General features: G+C 43.9%; 1 protein-coding gene across 1 annotated transcript in view; it reads right to left on the bottom strand.

The window, feature by feature from the left end:
- Window positions 1-1,211: 1,211 nt before the first annotated feature.
- Window positions 1,212-22,144, bottom strand: part of SNTB1 (syntrophin beta 1) — a 478,004-nt gene continuing 457,071 nt past the window's right edge. The window contains exons 6-7 of the mRNA XM_085605038.1: window positions 20,883-21,073; window positions 1,212-2,473 (exon numbers count right to left, since the gene is read on the bottom strand). Of these exons, the coding sequence (XP_085461164.1) occupies window positions 2,381-2,473; window positions 20,883-21,073 (284 nt within the window). The 3' untranslated portion in view covers window positions 1,212-2,380. The remainder of the gene's footprint in view (window positions 2,474-20,882; window positions 21,074-22,144) is intronic.

The following is a 22,144-nucleotide window of genomic DNA, read 5'->3' as shown; positions in this document are numbered from 1 at the left end:
CACATCAAAAAAGTAAACAGTTTCAGTTCTCTCTCTCTGATGATAATCAATTGGCTTTCTGCTTCTGCCATAGTCAGTGCTTTGAATTATTCTCATGCCTCCGTACTCACTTTCAGATATCGCAGTGAATAGTAAGAGAAGACTTTCAAACATGGCAGTCGTGGTTGCTACAGTGTTTAGGCCATTCCTGCCATATGCCGCCTTTGCCTCTATGTATACTATTCCTTATTAATCAGTTTGCCATTGCGGGGTTTTATCAGTTTGCATTGGGGGCTCAGTGTGAGACGTAATTTGTATTGATTACTATTTTTCTTGCAAGTGGTTCAACTTTTGCAGTCTAGTGCAGACGCACAACCACACTCTCAATCCAGACATCACGCATTTTGCAATACTGTGAGGCAAAGTATAGGATAAGATGCATAAAGTATTGAAAAAAGGAGCAGAAGTGTATAGAGTTGCAGACAACAAACCCCTGTTCTACTTGGCAAATCACTGATTTGCAAATAACAATCAGTACGCCGCGCTTACAATGAAGTCACAGCAGGATAATGCACTGCAATGGATGCACTTGCTTTGCAGAGGTACAAAACCTGAACCCTACTGAGACCTTCTGCTCCCCACTCAACTCATGTCACATCAATGGACTAGTTTACTATGTGTGGCTCTAAAGTGCTCCTGAGCTCAAACTAAAATTGAAAGGGGAGTTGGCTATTAGTCTATGAAGGGATAACTCTGCCCTGCCAGATATTATTCGTGAACTCACCTTACAGATTGAAGACTATATATCATATCAGATACAAGGAAGTCCTTGAGATTCTGTGTAAAATGGTCAATTATATATTGTAGAACACAACATATGGCAGCTATCAGCTGGTCAACAACGTCTGCAAATGATTTATTCAGAACTGTTTTGGTTGTAGATCCTTGCTTTTTTTTTACTCTTGCTAGAGAATAAGATTTAATTCTACAGACAGTAAAGATGTTTTGTTCTGTTTAAACACATAATAGCAGGCACAACGTTCATGTACTAAATGCAGTAAGAGTTTGGAGATAGGAAACATGCTTGTCCAAGTCTGCTGCTGTGATCCTGTCGACTTCTGGTATACCCAACAGCAATTTTAGTTTTATGATTCTATTAATCAAGCAGTGGTTTCGTACACATGAACCCATCATAAATACTCAAAACATTTATGAAACACAAAATTCACAGGTGTTGGCACTCAGACAGTTTTATATAGTTTTTATATAATCGAAATAACATTAAATATTTTAGGCAAAATTCAGCCTCTGTTTAAACAGACAAAGAAGGCCTTACTTAGAAAACAGTTATCAAAATGCAAAGACCTTTCCTGTTTAAACACAGACTGGTAGGCACAACATTTATATATTAAATGTAGTTAGTGTTTGGAGACAATTGGGATGCTAGTCCGAATTTTTCTCAATCCAGGAGTACTTTAAATCATTGTTCATTCTTCATTACATGATTCTATGTTAAACCAGTGAGAAAAATACCCACAACAGTACACATTTTTAAAAGAAACAGAATTGAAATGATATCTAATTTAATCAATATTATTTATAATCTAATCTTTTTATAGCATTCTTTTAAAGTGACATCTTAACAATGATATAGTTAGCCTTTCTCTGAAGTAGCACAGTTACAAATTTGCATGAAGCTATACTTAGAAATAAAGTTCACTTGTGCTTACAAATTACTGATTCAACCATGTGGCAATAATTAACCGTAAACCTGGGTCACAAATTAAAGGTAAAAATCTAAGTAAGTGGTGAATTAATTGAAAAGTCTTAAATATCAATTACTGTTGTCTGTCTCAAGTCCACTCCCACCAGAAATATTGTTGAAAAATTCACTATTGATTCAGTTCCAAGGCACATTTAAAATATTCACATGTTTAGATGTAATTCTTTGAATATAAATTTCTGTTTCAAGTGTCTCCTTTCGTTCAGGGTAAAGTTGTTACAGTTTTTTTGATCCACGTGTATGTTTTTTACTGTTATGACATGAAGAAACAAAACCTTTGACTCCCAAGTGATGAACTATAAAATCTTACTGAACTAAAAATACGGTAAAAAGGTTTGTTTTAAATACGAACTTAGACTTTTCCAATTTTTTTCCAAAACATTGTAATAAGGTGGTTTCATCACTAAAGAGTCTTAGGGTGTTGGTTACATGGAACTTCTTTTTGTCTGTAGTGGTTCTTCGAAATGTTAGTCATGTAGATAGAATCATCAAACCTAAATTCCCTGTATAATATTTTGATTTTTTAAGTTTCTGCAGCTGTCGGCTAGAGCTGGTTGTCCCTCTGGCGAAGTGAGAAATGGAAGCTCTGGTTTAGTTTCACATAACAGATATGTCTATTCAGGCCACCAAGCCAAGTCTTGTTATCTTAGCTGAAAGGAAGGAATGAATGATGAAAACTATCGGCTTCGGGCACGAGTGAAGGTCCAGTTGCTGAAATGAGAAGAGACAGATTTAGGATTGGTGGATGCACTCAAAATTAGATTTCCAGAAATGTTTTCTTAAACCAAGTTTTCAGATTATTTACAACCAAGTTATGATTTTCTGCCATATTATAACAATGATTTATTAATGGTGTAAAATATAGAGACTCTCAATTACTTTTTCACCCTAGATAGCTTTCAAATCACCTTCCCTATCCCAACCAATTCGTTTTCATAACTCAGGGCAGTTTCCATCTGTAACATAAATTATTCTACAGAAAAACTATTTCAACTCTGCACATAATTTTCAATTCCCAGCAGACTTTAAGTATGTTTCTAGTGTTTAGAAATATTAGAAATTAAAGAGGAATAGCAGGGCCAAGGACTAGCACACTCAATTTTACATGTGGTTCAGTGGAATGGCCTCTTTAAAGCAAGCCTTTGATATTCATTCTGAATTGGCCCGGCAATTCGTTCAATACATCCCATCCGATAAAATCCAGCTCCAAAGGGTGGATAATTATTGAGTGTGATAATTACCATGCAATAATGAGTTTTCCCTGACAATGGGGAATAACATGAAGATTTGGGTGCTCGTTGGACTACAATCTACATGTCCCAGAATTTTTCAGGGCATGTTTCCCCCAATAAATATCTGCAGGTTTGACCTGCCAAAATGTATCCGAGGGATGCGATATTCATACCAATATTCATAGTTCTTCTTTAGTCTATAGTTTTCTTAACTTACACTTATCCATAAAATAATTGAAATTTGCCACATATTTATGGCCATATGTAGGTAGCTAAATTCCGGTCGATAACGGACGAAATTCGGTAAATATCCCGTTACCGACCGGTATTTAGCTATTTGAGATGTAGGGGGCATATATCAGGATTCGGTAATTTACCGAATCGGTAAAATTACCGAATCGGTAAAAATACCGATTCGGTAAATACCGAATCCTGAAATGATATGTAGGAAACACTCAAATGAGTGATGAGTAGGAATTAGAATTCGGTATTTACCACCAAATATAGGTTGGTGATAAATACCGAATACCTAGCAAAACGTGATATTTTGCTGATGTCAAAGTGCCATGTGGCAGACATACATGCCCTTAGGGCATGTATGTGCGCCACATGTGCACACATGGACGAATCAGGGGTGCAACAGGGTGTCAATGTGACACCCTGCCACCCATGATACTGCCTCCCCCATTACCGATTCGGTATTTACCGATTCGGTAATGGTAACTGGCTTCCCATTCATTCCTATGGGCCTCCTGGCCCATAGGAATAAATGGGAAGGTATGCCTCATTACCAAATCGGTAAATACCGATTCAAAATTACCGACCCTTTCCGAATCGGTAAATTTTACCGATTAATTACCTACATCACATTTACTGATTCATAAATACCGAATCGGTAAAAATCGGTATTTATGAGTCGGTAAATGTAAAGCTACCTACATATGGCCCTTAGTCACCTAAAACATCCACTTAAACCAAACATGTTTGGTCTTGAAAACAATTACTGCATTTTAAAACAACTTATTTTGAGTCCTGTGATATTAGCAATCTCAATCTGCCATTACAAGTACAACAACCCGTACGCAGACATAGCTTTCTTTCAAGTCTTTTTTCTAATATCAGAGAACAATGGACAATAAATGTTTACATAGATTAGCCCTCATTGAGAGTTTAGCTTTCCCTGCTCTGTTTAGCACAGGGGAATCACCGATTGACTGTCTGTGGAGCCTCTGTCTGCACCAATGAAAGGTTGTAGACACAATCTTTGAAGCATCATGTGGTCCACCATTTTAGTCTATAGTATAGGAAGGTACCCCCTGAAAATGCACTATTTGAGGTCTGGGACAGGGGGGGAAACAAGGTAATTTATTATGATATAACATCCCACTAGACCTGTTTTACTTCCCAAGGGGCTACAATTAGCTCATACAGCTGGCCCTGTGTCATTTATTATTGAATTAATCCATTTAGTCATTGTGTCAAAGGTATTTCTTTATTATAATTCTAATTTCTTACATTTGTTTTGTTTCATTGTACATTTTACAAATCTCAGTTAGATTATACAGAAGACATGATATGAATACATACAATATATCCAACACAGTACAATTTAATCCAGTATATTTGCTGGTTCTTTGATCAATTTCTTTCATTTCATGTTAAAAAATCATTTCAAGAAGCCTTAGACTAAAATACACACAGAAACTAATCTCTATAGAAAGACAATTTGGCAAAAAATAATTAATACCTCATACCAATGCTATATTCCCATGTATTCAAAACACTCCTTACAAAAATGCACATTCATTCACCCACTTTTTGCATTCATACATACTCATCCCAACCGCTAATTACAATCACTGTCCACGGGCAACGGGAAAGAGGCTATTTTTTCAGCCGTTATTGTGTTGTAGGTTGTAATCTTGTACACTCCAGTCTATATATGTTTCGGTGGAAAATATTTTGAACATCCATCATCTTCAGGACCCCTTGAGATAACAACTATGAACTGGTGGATCAACTAATGGGTTATCTTATTGGTCTAGACTTTCCTACTAAGAACATAGGGCTCTTCCTAGAAACTGGGGAAGATATGGGCCTTAAGTGGTTTATTTTCCTTTTTCCTCCAAATAACTTGATAGTCATCTATTTCTTGTTTTTTTTTTTTGTTTTTTTTTTAGTATCTAATGAGTAATACCCAGAGCGTTTTCATTACTCCTGTCAGGTTGACTGAGTCTGCTTATGCAAAAAGTCCACAAAACCTTGCGTCTTGATCTCATGTGTTCCTCATGACACAGCAGTCTGACCTACGTCCACCCAGTATCACAATGGGTATCAAAACAGAACAGGGTGACAACACAAAAACGGAAGACAAAATAGCATCTTTCCCGTTGCCCATGGACAGTGATTGTAATAGTCTAAGGGTTCTTAAGATTATTTTTTAACATGAAATGAAAGGAATTGATTCAGCCATATATACTGGATGAAATTGTACTGTGTGTATATACTGTATGTATTCATATAATTTCTTAAGTATAATCTTAACTGAGATTTGTAAAATGTACAAAGAAACAAAGCAAATTTAAGAAATGAGAATTACAATGAAGAAATAGGTTTTGACACAAAGACTAACTGGATTAATTCAATAGCAAATTACAAAGCGCCAGCTGTATAGGCTACTTGTAGCCACTTAGGAAGTAATACAGGTCTGGTAGGACATTGTATCATAATATATGGGCCACCATTTTATGGCAGACTTCCAGATGCATATTTTTTCTGTTAGGATGTGGCTATCAATGCACAGTGTCCTTAAGCAAGGAAAATAAACAACATTCTTCAAACACAAGAATAAAACTCCATATGGGTCAGGGCCATTGTGTTTCTTTTTATGCCTCAGAAACAAATGCCCACCTTGAGCGTTTGCAGAAAGAATACCTAGTGGACCCCACCAATAAGGTTGAATGTTCAGCATTCACCTGTGCCAAACGTTCATCTGCAGCACTGCTAGATGCACTTTTGGGACAGAGATCCTTGCCGACATTGCTGAAATGTCTACGTATTGCAGTCAGTCCTCTACCTATGATGCAGACAGGGCTTCTGCCATCCTCTGGGATACACACCTGGGTCTAATTGAAGCCCTTACATTTCCTGGCATCTCACATATATGGATGCTTCTCCCGTACTAGTTCCCTTGGTTCCCTGTCAAATACATTGAATGGGCTCACATAAGCAACAGACAAGTTGCCCAACAGGAGATTATAGTATTTATCAATCAAGGGGAAAAGAACATAAGCCTGCTTGTGAATCTGATGGTTCTTCCTAAATTCAATTTGTACCACTAGAATAATCGAATAGCTGTCAGTCCAGTCCTGCAAACTGTGGAAGACCAGTTTAGCAAGCACTGAAAGATTGAGGTGAACAATGGATGGGTGCCCTTTTTATAACTTGTACGATAGTAGCAGCCCAACCAGTTAACCCCTTCTGTGCCACGCCCTTCCCCCTCCTGTGCCGGGCGTTTTATTAGTGGGTGGGGTTCATGACGAGATAGTCTCGTCATGGGCACAGCGCGACCGTGCTCCATGACGAGACTATCTCGTCATGGGCACTGAAGAGGTTAAGGTGAATTTAGCATCGGGTTCATAATTCCATGTGAACCTTAGGCACTTGCTACAAAATGTAATTTCATTAGGTGTTATGGGGTCTTCTAAGCCATCTGATTCATAATTACGCAGTATGGATGGGGTGACTTCAAGAAAGCGTATCCCTCTTGCACAACTTGCCAAAAGGCATTAGTGCCTCCTCTGTCAATATCATCGGCCATCAATAGCTACTGAAAACCATATTATGTTTCCACAGCTATTTCCTCATATTGCACTTACCTCTCCAGCATATTTCTGCAGATCTTCACATTTTTTCCAGCTGATTTGTACTACCTGTACTCATAACCAGGTGTGCATTATGAGTAAGGCCCCCTGTTTTCAGTTTTTACAGATTTTTACAGATAAGGCTCTGAAATGGCTCTGCTCTTTCTTGGAGGACCGAGTTTTCCAGGTCTTTGAGGGAGACATGAGCTCGCCACCCCAACCTCTGCTATGTGACGTCCCCCAGGGATCGTCGCTAAGTCCTACCCTGTTTAATATATACATGGCCCCCCTGGCAGCCACTATAGCGCCATTTGGAATTCAAATGGTAACATATGCCAACGATACCCAACTAGTTGTGGCCCTCAACCAAATGAATCATCAGACTAAGGCCCTCTTTTGTTTATCCGAGGTCTTTAAGTGGATGACGGCCTCCCAGCTGAAGCTAAACGGGGATAAGACAGAGATTATGATTCTGGGCAACCCCCTTCCCCCCCCCCCCCTCTATATTGGAGTCCTCATGGCCAGCGTGTATGGGCCCCTTTCCTGTTTTCAAAACTGAAATAAAGAGCTTAGGCATGTGGCTTGACCAGGATCTGTCGTTCAAAGTGCAGGCTAGGAAAACAGTGGCCACCTGTTTTGGCCTGCTCAGAATGACAAGGAAAGTGCTGCCGCTCCTCCACCTTTGGCCAAGAAATTCCTGATTCAGTCCCTGATACTTTCTAGGATTGACTATGGTAATGCCCTTTTTCTGGGCGCTCCAGCGTTAGTGATGACTAAACTCCAAAAGATTCAAAACTGTGCAGCCAGACTGCTCTCAGGCGCACCCAATCGTTCTTCTGCCAAACCTTCTATTCGCTCACTGCACTGGCTACCGCTGAAGGAGAGGGTAAACTTCAAAGCCTTCTGCATTGTACACAAAACCCTTCAAGGGTATGGCCCCCCTCTCCTAGCACACTTCATTCGGCCTTACAAAGCCAACAGGAATCTCTGCTCTAATGATCTTCACTTGGTTTAAATCCCAAAAATTAAAAGGGCCCGAAGCGGAGGTCGCCTCTTTTCCTTTAATGCAGCCAAACTTTGGAATGCCTTGCCTCTCCGGCTGCGAAGTGAGCCTAACCACCTGGCCTTCCGAAGACAATTGAAAACGCTCCTGTTCCCCTAATCTTCCTCATCCTGTCCGTGCAGTTAACCCAGCGCTCGGTGGCCTCCGGGTAGCCATGCGCTTTATAAATGTACTTTTTATTTCATTTCATTTCATAAGTACAGACAGAAAAACATTTATGTTGTTGTCTGTATCTATTTAAAATGTGGATAAAAATTGGATTTGGGTTTCTTTTTGAGAGATTCGAACTACTGTCTGCTGTGACTGCCAGGCCAAAAGCTGTGTGGACGGATAGGTAAGGGGGCCAAAAAAGAAAATCATTTTAGTAAAGGGGCTTAAACAGCAGTAGATATGCACAAGATTGATATTGAAATGTGCATATTTTAATATAAGTGCATTGATTTACCTTCTGCGGGTGTTTATAGCATTGAAACTTGGCAGACATTCAAGCATGAGTGCATATTTAACATTTAAATACATGTGGACATATACTAATTTCAGCTTCATTTTTTCACAAAACCCAAAATAAATATGGATAAATACAGATGGAAATGATAAAAAAAATACCATAGAATTGGGAGCCCTAATTATGAGCTATTGTGCTGAGACCTCGATGCTACACTCTGCTGATATATGGTGTTTAGAGTTGCATTAAATGCGCCACCTCAGCAGGGCAGGGTAAACGCCTTTACGTGGCCACGGTAAAGTCAATTTACGCCATCCTTGTCTTTAAAATGCAAGTGTAATACAATTGTCACTTGCTGAAAGAGGAACAAGTCGCAGCGTAAGTAATGCACTAATCCCATACCTACGGGACAAGAGACTCAAGAGGGCGTTATTGAATTGTTTAGGCCCTGGGTTTTGGTTCTTAGCTCACAGGCCTTCCCACTGGGCGCCCTCACCTGTTAACATCTAATGATTAAGAGAAAGACAGCGAGAGCAAGCTAGGCAAACATGCACAGCTGAATTTGAAAGAATAAGCGCAGAGACGCGCTTTCCTTGGCTTTCTGGGCACTTTTTGGAGTTTCTACATACCTCGCTAGCCGTGAGGGGAACGGCTCTCCTACCCAGAGCTTCAGGCCAACCTGCTGCAGTGCCGTGAGGGGAACGGCGGTTCTCGCGAAAACTACCATCCCCAGCATTCCCTCTCCGGGGCGCTTGCCTACAGTGTCATCAGGCTGCGCCGGGGAGGGTTAAAGGCTGGGACGAAGAGCCGCTGCGCGGGACGCGCTTTCCTTGGCTTTCTGGGCACTTTTTGGAGTTTCTACACACCTCGCTAGCCGTGAGGGGAACGGCTCTCCTACCCGGAGCTTCAGGCCAACCTGCTGCAGTGCCGTGAGGGGAACGGCGGTTCTCGCGAAAACTACCATCCCCAGCATTCCCTCTCCGGGGCGCTTGCCTACAGTGTCATCAGGCTGTGCCGGGGAGGGTTAAAGGCTGGGACGAAGAGCCGCTGCGCGGGCCGCGCCCGGGTGAAGCCCGGGCCAAGGGCGGGCCCGTCCTTGCCCGTCAAAGCCCGGAAAAGGCTGGGCTGGGCCCATTCCCTAACATTTGTGGTGGGACTTCGCTCTGCCATAGCTCTCCTCGTCGCTGCTGTAAGGGGTTGGCGTCAAGAACTTTGAGTTGCCAGTGGGATACGCTACTATTGTTTTGCTGTGCACCATATCAAGCTTCAGTGCTATACTAATGGAAGGCGGGTTGCTCGCTAATAAGTGTGGCCGTACTTGCCTCAGTAGCATGTCTAAAAGGAGGGCTGGTGACAAACCGGGGGGAACACTCGATGATTATTTAATAAGAGCAGAGTCAGCTTTGAACCTCGAGATTCAAGCGGTGGAACATAGACTCTCCCTAGATCCCACCAATTCTTCCCTTCCATGTGCCCAGATACAGTCTGGCTCGCCTGCCTCTGATCATTCTAGTCCCATTGATGGTAACACCTCTCCTCCCGCACTTACTCCCCCTGTGCAGGAATCTTTGGGCCCAGTTCAGGGTTATGCTTCCATTCAGAGTCCTTCCAGGGTTACAACAAGAGGGAGGATGGCCCATAAAGCTAAAGGCAATACAAAAGTCGTTATTAATAAACAACCGAGAGGTCAGGGAAAGGGTAAACTTATTGTCGAGTCGCTCCCTCTTAAGCCTAGCGGGCCCCCTGTAGAAGGGAGTGTTTTGGACCTAAACATTATTCCTACTAGCCAGGCCCAGTTACAACCTCTTTTGGATTTACTTCTTGCCGGCCTTAAAGATCATCTATCCTGTCTCCTTGTACCTGTACACCAAAAATTGGATCTTGTAGCCAATAGGTTGGACCAATTGGAAGCTAGATTTTCTGGTAACAAGAGCTTAGTCCCAGGGCCCCCCTTGCCATCGAACGGGGTGTTGTCAGTGGAGGTGCCCAGCGAGGCTGGTAGCTCAAGACCACCAAGACCAGTGGGGGTAACGCCTTTGCTACCATCTATAGGGGAAGAGAACGTTACCGCCCCAGGTCATGCTGCTGTTACAGACAGGAGTATTTATACTCGTCATGACCTGCAAAGACGCCCCTCTCAAGTCAACAGGGTTGGTACTGAAGGGGTGGGAGCGGGGCTCCCTCCACCCCCCACTAGTCTACACCTTCCGCCCCAAGCCACCCCTTACACGATCATCTTGGCAAATGTTCCACCACTCCTGGAAGGATCTTACGAACATTGGTCCAACCTTAAGAATAAATCGCTTCATTACTTGAGTTCCAAAATTGGTAACAGCAAGGCCCTATTTGATGACTTCAATATGGTTAGACGTATTAATTGGATCGGTCAGTCCCACAAGTCTTTTCCTGGGGATTGTGTTGTGTTAAGCTTCAGGTCACCTGCTCTAGTCAAGTACATACTGGAAGCTGCCCACCACCTCCCCCATGCCCCTAACACAATTAAGATCCTCCCTTTGGGCTTCTTTTATAGGCCAGGCTTCTTACAACCTCTACGGGAAAATTGTAATTTTCCAACATTTCCCGTCAGGTCTGACATGCCCCTTGCGACCTTCAACCGCTTTGACATTCTTTCTACACTGGAGGATAATGATTGACATATGGTTGGCTCCCTACGTACCCCAGTGCTTGCCCTAGGGTTGGTGGGTCCTAAATGTCATCTGAGCCATGATGTTATGATCAAGACATCCCCCCCTAAAGATCGTTCCTGTTTGATTATCTCACCTGGTCACATCTTGATACCATCTGTTGAAACGTTCGATTCTCATCATGTCTCGGGTCAAGCAGCCGAAACCAGGGTCGAGAAGTCTACTTTAAAATTGGGCTCCTGGAATATTGCAGGGCTGGGGTCAAGGCTCGAGATCCTTGATTGGGCTGACTTTATTGACGAGTTCGAAATATGGACATTTCAGGAGACTTGGGCACTGCATCCTCACTTTCGTACAGGGTTTTTGAATTTCCACAAACCTGCTGTTAAGAGCCATAGAGGCAGACCCATGGGGGGCTTAACCACCTGGATCCGTCAATGTGAGGGTGTTACAGTGTCAGAGGTTCCAATTGATAGTCCTGATATTTTGATAATCAGGGTCAAATCTTGTAGTGGCCCTGATTTTCTTATAATTAACATCTATGTAAGAGGTCTCCCGGGAGGCAAGTGCTCTCCCACTTGTCTACTATTGGAGAATTTTCTGGAGACCGCTTCTATGTTCACGTACAAGATTGTGGCTGGAGATTTCAATGTTTGTTTTGAGCCATTGGGGGCCGATTGTGGGGACTTCACCGAGGAAGAAGATTCATCCTGGGGTGTTCCCATGTTGGAGCTGGAACCAGTTAACAAATGGTCTCAAGCTGCTCTTTTTATGAAGGGTTTATGTTTAAATCAGGGCATGAGAGCAGTAAATGGGCGAACTAAATCTGATAGGATGGGGAGGTTTACATTTGACAACGGTAGGTCAGGGAGCCGAATTGATTATATATTAGCCAGCTTGGATTTGTGGCCACTCATAGACGACATGGTGGTAGTAAGTAGAGTCGAGAGTGATCACAATCCCCTTGCACTGTGTATCAAGGTTAATACTTTTGCAGCCTCCCCTACCTACCCAGATGGCAGTTCCCCTATAGATGTCATTGTTACCAACGATCTTAGAAGGGTGAGATGGCCGAAGATCGCCACCTGTGAATCTTCACGTGTGGCCATCAGGGAATTAATCAACAGTACCCTGGTCACACTTAATAAAATGGAATCCCAAAACTTGATTAAGGATAACATCCGGGATTCCCACAACAAACTCTTCGCGGAGCTCAAAACATTTTTTGTGAAAAGCCAACCCGCCACCGGTAGGGGTAAAGAGTTGAGACCGCGTACATGGTTCAACAAGGATTGCAGAATGGCTCAAAGTGCCGTGAAAGAGGCCATTAAATCAGGCTCTCTTTCTATCATCCAAAAGTGTAGACTTGTTTACAAAAACGCCCAACACAAGGCCAAGCAAAATTGGGATGAGGAGCGTTGGAGGGATTTATATCAGGCTTGTCATGATCGCAACATGGTCCAATTCTGGCACCTCCTTAAATGGGGTAACTCCCCCTCGGATATTCGCCCCTCTAATCAAGTAGAACCACAACAATGGGTAGCGTATTTTGAGGAACAATTTAAGGTTGGTGCTATAACGGACAGGCAGTTTTCTTGTCCTCTAGTTGTTGAGAATACACTAAAATTCTCCCCTGATGAAACTAAGTTAGTCCTACGTTCGATCAAGAGTGGTAAAGCCCCAGGACCTGACTGTATCCCTCCTGACCTATTTATTCAGGAACAAGATGTATGGATTCCTTACTTGACCCTCCTGGCTAATGCCCTTGCGGGTGGTGCTGTAGTCCCTGACTCGTGGCTCGGGGCAGAGATACTGCCGATATATAAGAAAGGCGATCGCTCTGCCCCGGGTAACTACAGACCCATTAGTCTAATTGACGCAGTTCAAAAAATTATTGCCCGCCTTGTACTCGGTCGTATCCAAATTTGGATGTCTGACTTTGACGTGCTGTCTCCACTTCAGGCAGGGTTTCGTTCTCACACTGGGACCCTGGACCAAGTATTCAGGGTAGTACTTCTGTATTGGAAGGTTGTCTTCCTGGGGGGAGGCAAAATGTATGCAGCCTTTGTAGACTTAAGGTCTGCGTTTGACCTTGACAAGCTATGGAAAGTTCTCTTGGACATGGGCATGCCAAAAGATCTGGTTTCTTTTTTGGTCACCATACATGAAAATACGTACGCCCGTGTCCGATGGGGTAAACCCGGGGAGCTGACCGATAGATTTAAAGTATCCAAAGGTGTACGACAAGGGGGTGTACTCGCACCCACCCTGTTTTCTTTATTTATCAATGGGGTTGTAAACTACTTCTTAAATAGCCCTACAGATGCACCTACATTGGCAGGAATGAAGATTCCCCTGCTCATGTTCGCGGATGACACCCTTTTGATCTCGAGGACGAGACAGGGACTGCAGTTGGCCCTGTCTCGCTTCGAGATCTTTTGCCGCGAGCATGAGCTGGAAATAAACGTTGGGAAGACCAAGTTTATGGTTTTTCGTGGCCCTCGGCGGGTTAAGGCGGAGGTGTGTTTGGGTGGTGTCAACTTATCCCAAACGGCAGTATTTACTTATCTTGGAGTTACTTTTAGCGAGACGTGCAGCTGGTCTCACCAGCTGGATCTTCTCGCGCTCAAGCATTCCCAATTGGGAGGAGCTTTGTTGAAAGAGCACAAACACTCCTTAACAAAACCAATAGCCCCACTCATGAAGATCTACGGCTCCAAGATTTTACCTGCAATTTTATATGGAGCTGAGATCTGGGGCTTTAATAACTTGTCCAAATTGATAACTGCCCAGAATAAATTCCTCCGGTCAGCTATTGGGCTTCCCCAATCCACTCCACGCATCCCTCTTTTGTTTGACCTGGGAATTCAGCCTATAGAGGACTGGGCAGGGTATAGACCCCTGGCGTTCTGGCGCCGCTTGTGGACGACCCCCGAACTATCTAACTATGCAAAAGCCCTTCTGGAGATCAAAGGGTTGGAGGGGTCGCATAGGATCCCCTGGTTGTCTAGCATCAAAACCCTGTTATGTGATCTCGGGATGCGTGATCTATGGGTTAACCCTGATACAGAAGTTTTCCCGGCAAAAAAGGTGCTTAAGGATGCGTACTGGAATTACATTAAGAATAGGAGATGTGCTTCCCTTACAGGTTCCACAATGACTGCTTCTTTTCTAGTTTTTAAGGATGACTCTGTCTTTGAAAGTTACTGGGATACCATCTTGAAGTTCCTAGATCGTAAGTTGTATCACCAGTTCAGAGTGGGCGCTCTACCACTGCGAGGACTCACCAAAAGTTGGAGTCCTCTTGGTAGTGATAAATGCCCATTCTGTGTTGACAAGATTGAAACCATGGACCACTTCCTTTTTTGTTGCCCAACTTATCAACTTCCTAGACCTATCTGGCTTCGACCTGCATGCAGACTAATGAGCACTCGTTCTGCACAGGTCGCTAGTAGAATTTTGAAAACCGATACTTCCACTCCTATAGTAATTGGTGTTGCTAAATTTATTAGTTGGGCATGGATCCTTAGGGCCAAGAAACTGAAGCCGTAATCTTTGTTCCCTGCTGCCACACAATAGTATCTACTTTGGTCTATGGCATAAACGGCACGTCTCTCTTTGCACTTTATTGTATATTTTAACATGATGTGATCATTTTTAATCTACTATTTTATCTACCATTTTAAAGGTTTTACGGTCTATTTTTGTATTGTACATGAATTGTTTTGTAGTCGAATTGTCTAATATGTGTAGTATGTCTTTTATGATGCAAGTCGAATAAAGACCTTTTTTGACTGACTGACTGAAGCGCAGAGACTCTTTCCTTAGGACCCGCTGCCGGGGCTCCCAAATGCAAGGACTGTCGAATACCAAGTCTGCCTAGTGTTGCTTTCACCTCATATCTCTTTCATACACCCCCCTGGACTTCCCGTCCTTTCATCTCATTCGTACAAGTTCTTTTTCATCTGTGCTCTGTTCCTTTGCCGCTGTTTTCCTGTATGCCTCTTCCTCTTACTTTACCTCTTTTCTGTCCGTTTGTCTCTAGCTCTGTGTCATAATATGATGATGAAAGAACCGTCCTGGTGGCCAGTTAGCAGCTGTACCCACCCCCTGAAATCACCAGCAAACCACGCAGGGCAAACACCATCCCTGGGTCCTAGCCGTAAAATCCATTCTTTGTGCATGGGAAAGCGTAGGCGAGACACTACTCAATTGTATAGGTGTGTGCCAGATGTAAAGAGACTGAATGAATTGATGACATGTAGCTCGGTACATTATACCGATATTGTTATACTCAGAAAATGGTATAGGCCACTCCTGCGCCATTTAAGACACCCGCTGTGCCTGGAGCACCCCCGAATGGTATGAATGCTACATGGAGTCTGTTTTACTGCACGAGGAAAACATTTTATCATTTACAATAAAGTGAATGATTGTATTTCATCTATGTTATTAAATATCAACACAGTTTACTTTTCCTACATTTAGGAACCCGTTGGCAGTATGTACATTTCTATTCTATTCACGTCTTGATGTTTCGCTCCAGCCTTAACAACATACTACATCTAAGACTAGTATCATGAGGAATTCTGTTGCTTCATGACGTAATAGATGTCACTAGAGTGGCTCCATGCTCGGGTGCAAGGAACATTTGCTATATGAAAGTAAGCGGAGAGATAAGTGCACTTTTATTTGTAGTAAACGTTCTAGAGCTTGGTATCTATCTTAGACTCACAGTATCTGCATAATCTTGCTATCTGGTGGGGTAATTTACGTGGGCTGCGGGAAGGTGTTGTAACTCTAATGCAGCATTCAATGTAGCACAAAAAGGTGTCCTTCTAAGTGACAGGAGTCTGAGTGCAGGCGCGTAGTGAAACTGAAGGCAGGGCTCGGAGGTCTGTTGTCCCTCACAGGCCGCCATCGCTTCAATGAGGAGCTCACCCAAAGCACAACTCATCAATATTCATGAGCTGGGCCTGGGGCGCCTCGCTGTGCGGGAGCCATTTCTCTTTACCCATTCAGATCACAAAGTGCATATAATATAAATTGGTCAATGGGTTACTGCTTTTGTCAGAAAGATCATTTTGTTACTTGCAGTTTATAAGTTAAAATCGTACATATTAACTGTCATCAAAGAGCTGCATGCAAACTGCAAGGAATGTATTACAGCAATGTGTTTTTACCCAGTCTTTCCTTATCCTAATATTGCAAAAAGGGTTAGTTTAGGTAGAAATCAATTATTATTATTAAAGAAAATCCCTAACAATGGTGTTACATTTTAAGTTCTGATTTTGCATTTTCCAGACCAGGGACTCAAAGTATACTGCCTGCCAGAATGGATGACATGTGACTCCTACACTTTGTAGGCCTCTGTCTTATGTAACATTTCCTATACACATGTATTATTGTCTCTGTGCAATGTGTGTGTGATGTAAAGTGTTCTTACACCTTAAACTTGCATGAGTGATGCTATAAAACTGAATTAATCTGCGACAGTGGTTATGGAGACTTGAGGGGCACTGTCAAATAGTGGTAGGGAGGGAATCCATGGCAGAGGTGGTCATTCGGGAGGCGCCAACAGACATTGTAAAACAGGGCGCCACCAGTGCTAAAGCCGGCCCTGCGAGCCACATTCATGCTGCTAAATGGTTGTCTGTTTATCTGGCCACGCCCTTGCTTTACTAAATATGTGGGACTTGTAATTTGATTTATATAGCGCTTGCTACCCCTGTCGAGGCGTCTGTTAAGAGTTGCCCGGAAGCGGACCGAATGAGTGGGCTCGGCCGATGAAAAACAAATCTGGTCAGACGGTGTAAAACCCCATATGCCCAAATTACCAAAAGTATCAGCCAGGGCCCGCTGTTGCACTGGTGGTGCCTGGTGCCACAATCATTTTTGGCGCACCCTCATCCCATGATTGCCTCCTTGGATTCTCTCCCTACCACCTGCAAAAGTGCCCCTGAATTCTCCTATCATAAGATATTGCTAAACACAGCGCCCCCCTGAGGTCACAGCGCCCCCTTCACAGATCTGCGCCCAGTGCGGCCGCACCAGTCGCACTGCCCTAAAGCCAGCCCTGGTATCAGGTCACTGTACAGGTCAGATTGGGGTCAGTAAGTTGTTAAAAGCCTTTTTTTGACCTTTCATTAGCAGTTTAGCACTTAGAACGCCACCTTCTCATTAGCGGCATTCTCACAATTATCTCTGTGAAAAACAAAAATCTCACCCTACAGGTCTCAAGGGAAAGGCCACGTAGTTATTCCTGCGAGGCGGCACTGCGCTGGCCCACCCCGTAAAGCCCTTAACAAGACTTTTTTGGAACACATTATGAAGCTTTGCGGTTTTGGCAAGTTACTAAATATGTGTCCGCTCGCCTCTCTTTTCTGTTCATTCTATGTTCAACTAAAAACACTTAACACGTTTTGTATTTACTTTTTGTTTGTTACTAATTTATTTTCTTTTATATCATTTTTCTGTTTTTACATAGACTTATTCTCTGCCTCTATATGTTCAAGGTTCAAAGCTTGTTTTTTCTCGTGTGTGACAGCAGGATGCATTAGACAGATATCATGAGCGAATGCCACTTATACTCACCCTTGCCATCGTCCCACTGTTCATACCTGGGCGACGGTAAGAAACCTTTCAGGGTGCCTGTGCTGGGAACACCAAACCCTAAGGTGCTGCCTCCTGCTTACCCCCACCCTGCTCTCTTTGGGCCAAATTAAAATAGCGATCGGTAGTGTGACGGACCGCCATCACAGCGGGAATGAGACCGCCCGACAAGGAGTCGGCGGTCCCACTCAACAAATTAGGATAAGACTGCCGTGTTGGAGGTTGGAAACTACTTTTTCTACTGCTGCTTGTGCTGCGGCCCAGGAAAAGGGCCACTGCACAAGCTGCAGTAGAAAAAGGCTCTTTGTGCACATCCATGCACCGCATGCCACGCACCACTTGGTGCCTGGCACACAGTACATGGATGTGTGGGGGGGACTACAAATACCCAAGCAACTTAGCAGTGGCTCAAGCGGGATGGGGCCCTGCTTGGGGCCCCCAAAATCCCTTTCCGACAGCCTTTTCATGTCAGTGGGACCGCCAAGAAAAGACTGTCGGAAATGGACATTGTAATCCTGACACCACCTCTATTCAGGATAAAGACTGCGACCGCCGTCTTGTCAGGATCAGTAGATCCTGTCGGAGGTGGCGGTCCATCCCCTGACAGTCAAGGGTCTGACCGCCTGCATCGTACTGCATCAGTCAGCCTGAAGGGCTGTCTGTCGGTGGGACTGCCACCGGCGGCCTGTCTGTGGCGGTCCCACCGGCATCAAAATGAGGCCCTTTGTTCTGACTAAATTAAGTAATTTGAGGTCATGGAAACCAAATGAAACCCCGCAGATATCCCTCCCTGTTTTTTTTTCTTTCCTGGTTCTTTTCCCAAGCGCAAAGATTAATACCGGACTAGTGCTTGAAGATGGATGCTTACAGAATACATCTAGCATCTATTTTAGTTTGCCGACAATAATGACGGGTTCTATGGAGTCAAACTGTGTCTAGTGGGAGGGTTCCTTTGGGAAAACATGTCTGCACACAAGAGCAGACCAGCCCTGCCAAGGGCTTCGGTAGAGTTATATGCATCTGTGCCAGAGCGCTGCAGGCATGAGGAAGACCCCTCCTGGCAAGGTGTGCTAGAGCATCCACGGGCACTGCTGGACCTCTGGGCCCTTCTCCCCCTGGAACAGCACTCACTCACAACTCACTTACAGCAGCTGCACCTCCCTTAGACACAGCAGACCTTTCCAGACTGCCACACTCAGTGGGCTGAGCCAGATCCAATTCATCCTCTCAAAGGCAATGCCCCACTTCGTGGGACCAGTTTCTGTGTCTGCGGAGCACATGCAGCAATTGAGGCAAGGCAGCACGCAGGAACTGCACTGGAGTTGCCAAAAAGGCATCTCCCTTGGGTGGGGGGGGGGGGGGGAGGACAAAAATACAAACATCAGTATATAAAATGACCTTCATGAACTGGAGTTCCTATTTCATCCCAACGTTCATGCACTTGTCCGGAGAAAAGAGATGCAAATCCCCATAAATACTGGAACAAAATTCAGAACAAAAGTTGACGAAGAATTCTTGCATTGGTTGGGGTAATGACCACCAATAACTAGCGAGACTGCTTCCAAATCGAGGAATCTGTGCAAATGTCGAAGATCTGATCGAGTATTCCAAGTTTCAGCATCGTCAGCAAAACAAGGCTCTCCACAGAGTATTTAAAAATACATTTTGCTTAAATGGGTGTACTATATTTTGAAAGAGGAAAATAGCCCAGTTTTCAATACCAAAACTTTTTGACACGTTCTCTGCTTTATAGAGCTAGAGACAGAAACACGGGGATCATAATTTATATGAAGACATGCATGTGCACAGGATCCTAAAGACAGATTTATGAGATGCATGATGCCTATCAAAAAAATCCTTTGTGCTATTGGGCACTGTCATGAGTACATTGCTATTTCTGGATCTAGAGAAATATGGAGTTAGTAATAACTCAGATAAAACATCTATTGAACAGGTCATGTATTACTGCCCACTCTGAGGCAATGGTGGATACAACAGTGCAAAGGTTACACTTTTTGGTTCACCTAATTTATGTAGACATGTTCACGGTTCCACTTCCTGGCTGCAAGTTCTCCACATTTCACTTGTATCAGAGGGTTCGGGTGGGATGTTCTCATCCTCCAACACTGTGCCTCCACCATCCAGAAGAGGGAGTCCCAGACGGCATCAGTGCTGCAGCTCAGACCCCTTCACTGCTCCTGGTGGGAGTTGGGCACAGATGCAGTAACCTCCTAGCCTGCTACCATGCAAACAGCGTTCCCAAAGCCATGGGGGAGAGTGTGGGAATGGTTGCGGGTCTTAGATGGCTTGCCGATGAGACGTGCACTCATGTCATTTTTAGGTGGCTGGCCCCAAATACTTTGCACAATATGCCTCAGACATCAGAGATGCAGCACACAGGCTAGAAAGACTAGGTCAGTTAGGGCTTACCTCTCCCAGCCACCAGCTGCCTCTACGGGGCACCTGTTGCTTCTGGTCACCAGGACATATGCAGAGGCAACCTCTAGGAGCCTGCCAGACCATTTCCATCCAGGCTAAAACAGTACAAAACCCATGTTTTAGAGAATGTACACAAACTTGCACTGTGGTGCAAGGGTGTGTGCATTGGTGCTTGGCGGCCACAAGTGTGCCAATGCTGAGGGAGGGACATCATTTACTTTATTTTGCGCATGCGGGCGCAGTTTTTCTTAAGCATTACCTGTATGGTGAGGAGGAGGGCAGCCCGGGGACGCCGCAGTAAAGAGGTAAGTGGTTTTAATTTTATTTTTAAATACTGTTAACTTACTTCTCAATAGGGGGTGGAAGCGGGCGGGGTAGCGGAGCTCCACGGAGTTCCACGGAGGTAGTTTGCAACTCCGTGGACATTCGCGTAGCCCCGCTACGCCCAGGGTTATTCTTGGCACAAACAGGTGAAGCACCAGTTGTAGTACTCCCTCTGTTGTGAAATCGCAGCAGTGGAAAAACAATGTTTTGCCAGCAATCACATCCCATCATCAATGTCTTTGACTGCAGCCCATACTAAGAAGAACATTCTTGTCCTCAATGTATTACTACCTATCCAGTGCTCATTGTTGTAATCGTACCTTGATAATGATGGCACCCAAGTGGTTCAATATGAATTCTCCAGTATTTGGCTTGTACTTCTTTCATTATGTATATGGACAACTGGGAACACAAGGTCCCCGTAAGTGAAATATTTCTCCTGCTTAATGTCACTAGTAGTAGGACTGTTAGCACCAGTTATACATTCCGATACTTACTATTTCACCATCCTTTCCACCAAAGTCTAAGTAGAGCATCCTAACGCCATCATCCGAGGACATTCTTAGTCTTTCATAAGGGTATTGCACAATGGGCTTTTGAAAGGTGCCATCTTGGGACTCGGTTGCTATGGAGAAGCCATTCTCATAATGAATAGTCAGACGGCATCCTTGGTTCTTGAATGTGCAAGCTGAACAGGGGAGGCAGAGAAAAATATATATTGTGATTTTTTATAGAAAATACAAGTTGATAAATAATAATAGGCAAAATGCTTTCTAAATGGACATTAGAAAACCTAAACAAATCAAAATGCATCTTCTCATACTAAGCACAGCATTTCTTTATCAATACCATGTAAAATTCTAAAACACCCTAAGCATATTTGTCAAACGTAAGCAAATGAATGTGTAAATAATGCAAAGGATACACGTGAATATATTTCACATGATTTTGGCTATTCACTTACATTTCCATGCAACAATGGCCACCAACTTCTGAGTTGTTAAGCAATGCTGAGAGTCCCTGTCAGGAGCAGCTCAGGTCCGCGAAAGGAGCCGGTGGTGGGGATCAGAGGGTGAGGGATGGGGGCCGACAGAGACAAATTAAAAAAAAATAATAATAACTTAACTGCCGCCCTCCAGCCCCACGCTCTTCTGCTCCTCTCCTCCCTTCTGCTAGTAGGCACAGACTCCCAGACTGCCCTGCAGCAAATCCTGAAGCAGCTCTCATCCATAAAAGCAGCTTCAGGATTGGCCAGAGCGCTCTGAATTTACGCTCCCAGACAGACTGGGAGCCTGTGCCTGCTTCACTGCACAGGACTGTTTGGCCGGCCTCAGATAGCCGGCCAAACTGTCATGTGCACTGATAACAGTGCCCACCACTCCTCTCAGTACTGTCACCCCCTTGGCCTCGCCCCCAAAACTCAGAACAAGAAAAATAAAATGAAAACAAAACGGGGTTTAATCACATTTTATTAATGTTTTGTTTTTCACATTCTGAGGTTGCGGGCAGTGGGGGCAACGGTCGTCCACCATCGTTGCGGAGCCGCCACTGGTGACAGCCCATGTGGCACCTTCTGAACATCGCAGCCTCAGTTAACATGCCTTAACTGTAACCACTTACCATGTAAACGCTCTTGTCTAAACCCTACGGCTCTGCACACTGTAGACCTAACTTAACATTGATCCCCGCTCCTCTAGCAACGTACTACTTAAACAAATTATTTTTAGACAGTAATCTATCCTTAATTGTTACTAATCAT

This window comes from Triturus cristatus, chromosome 5_1 (assembly GCF_964204655.1).
Source record: "Triturus cristatus chromosome 5_1, aTriCri1.1, whole genome shotgun sequence".
Lineage (NCBI taxonomy): Eukaryota > Metazoa > Chordata > Amphibia > Caudata > Salamandridae > Triturus > Triturus cristatus.
This window is presented reverse-complemented; position numbering and strand designations above follow the sequence as displayed.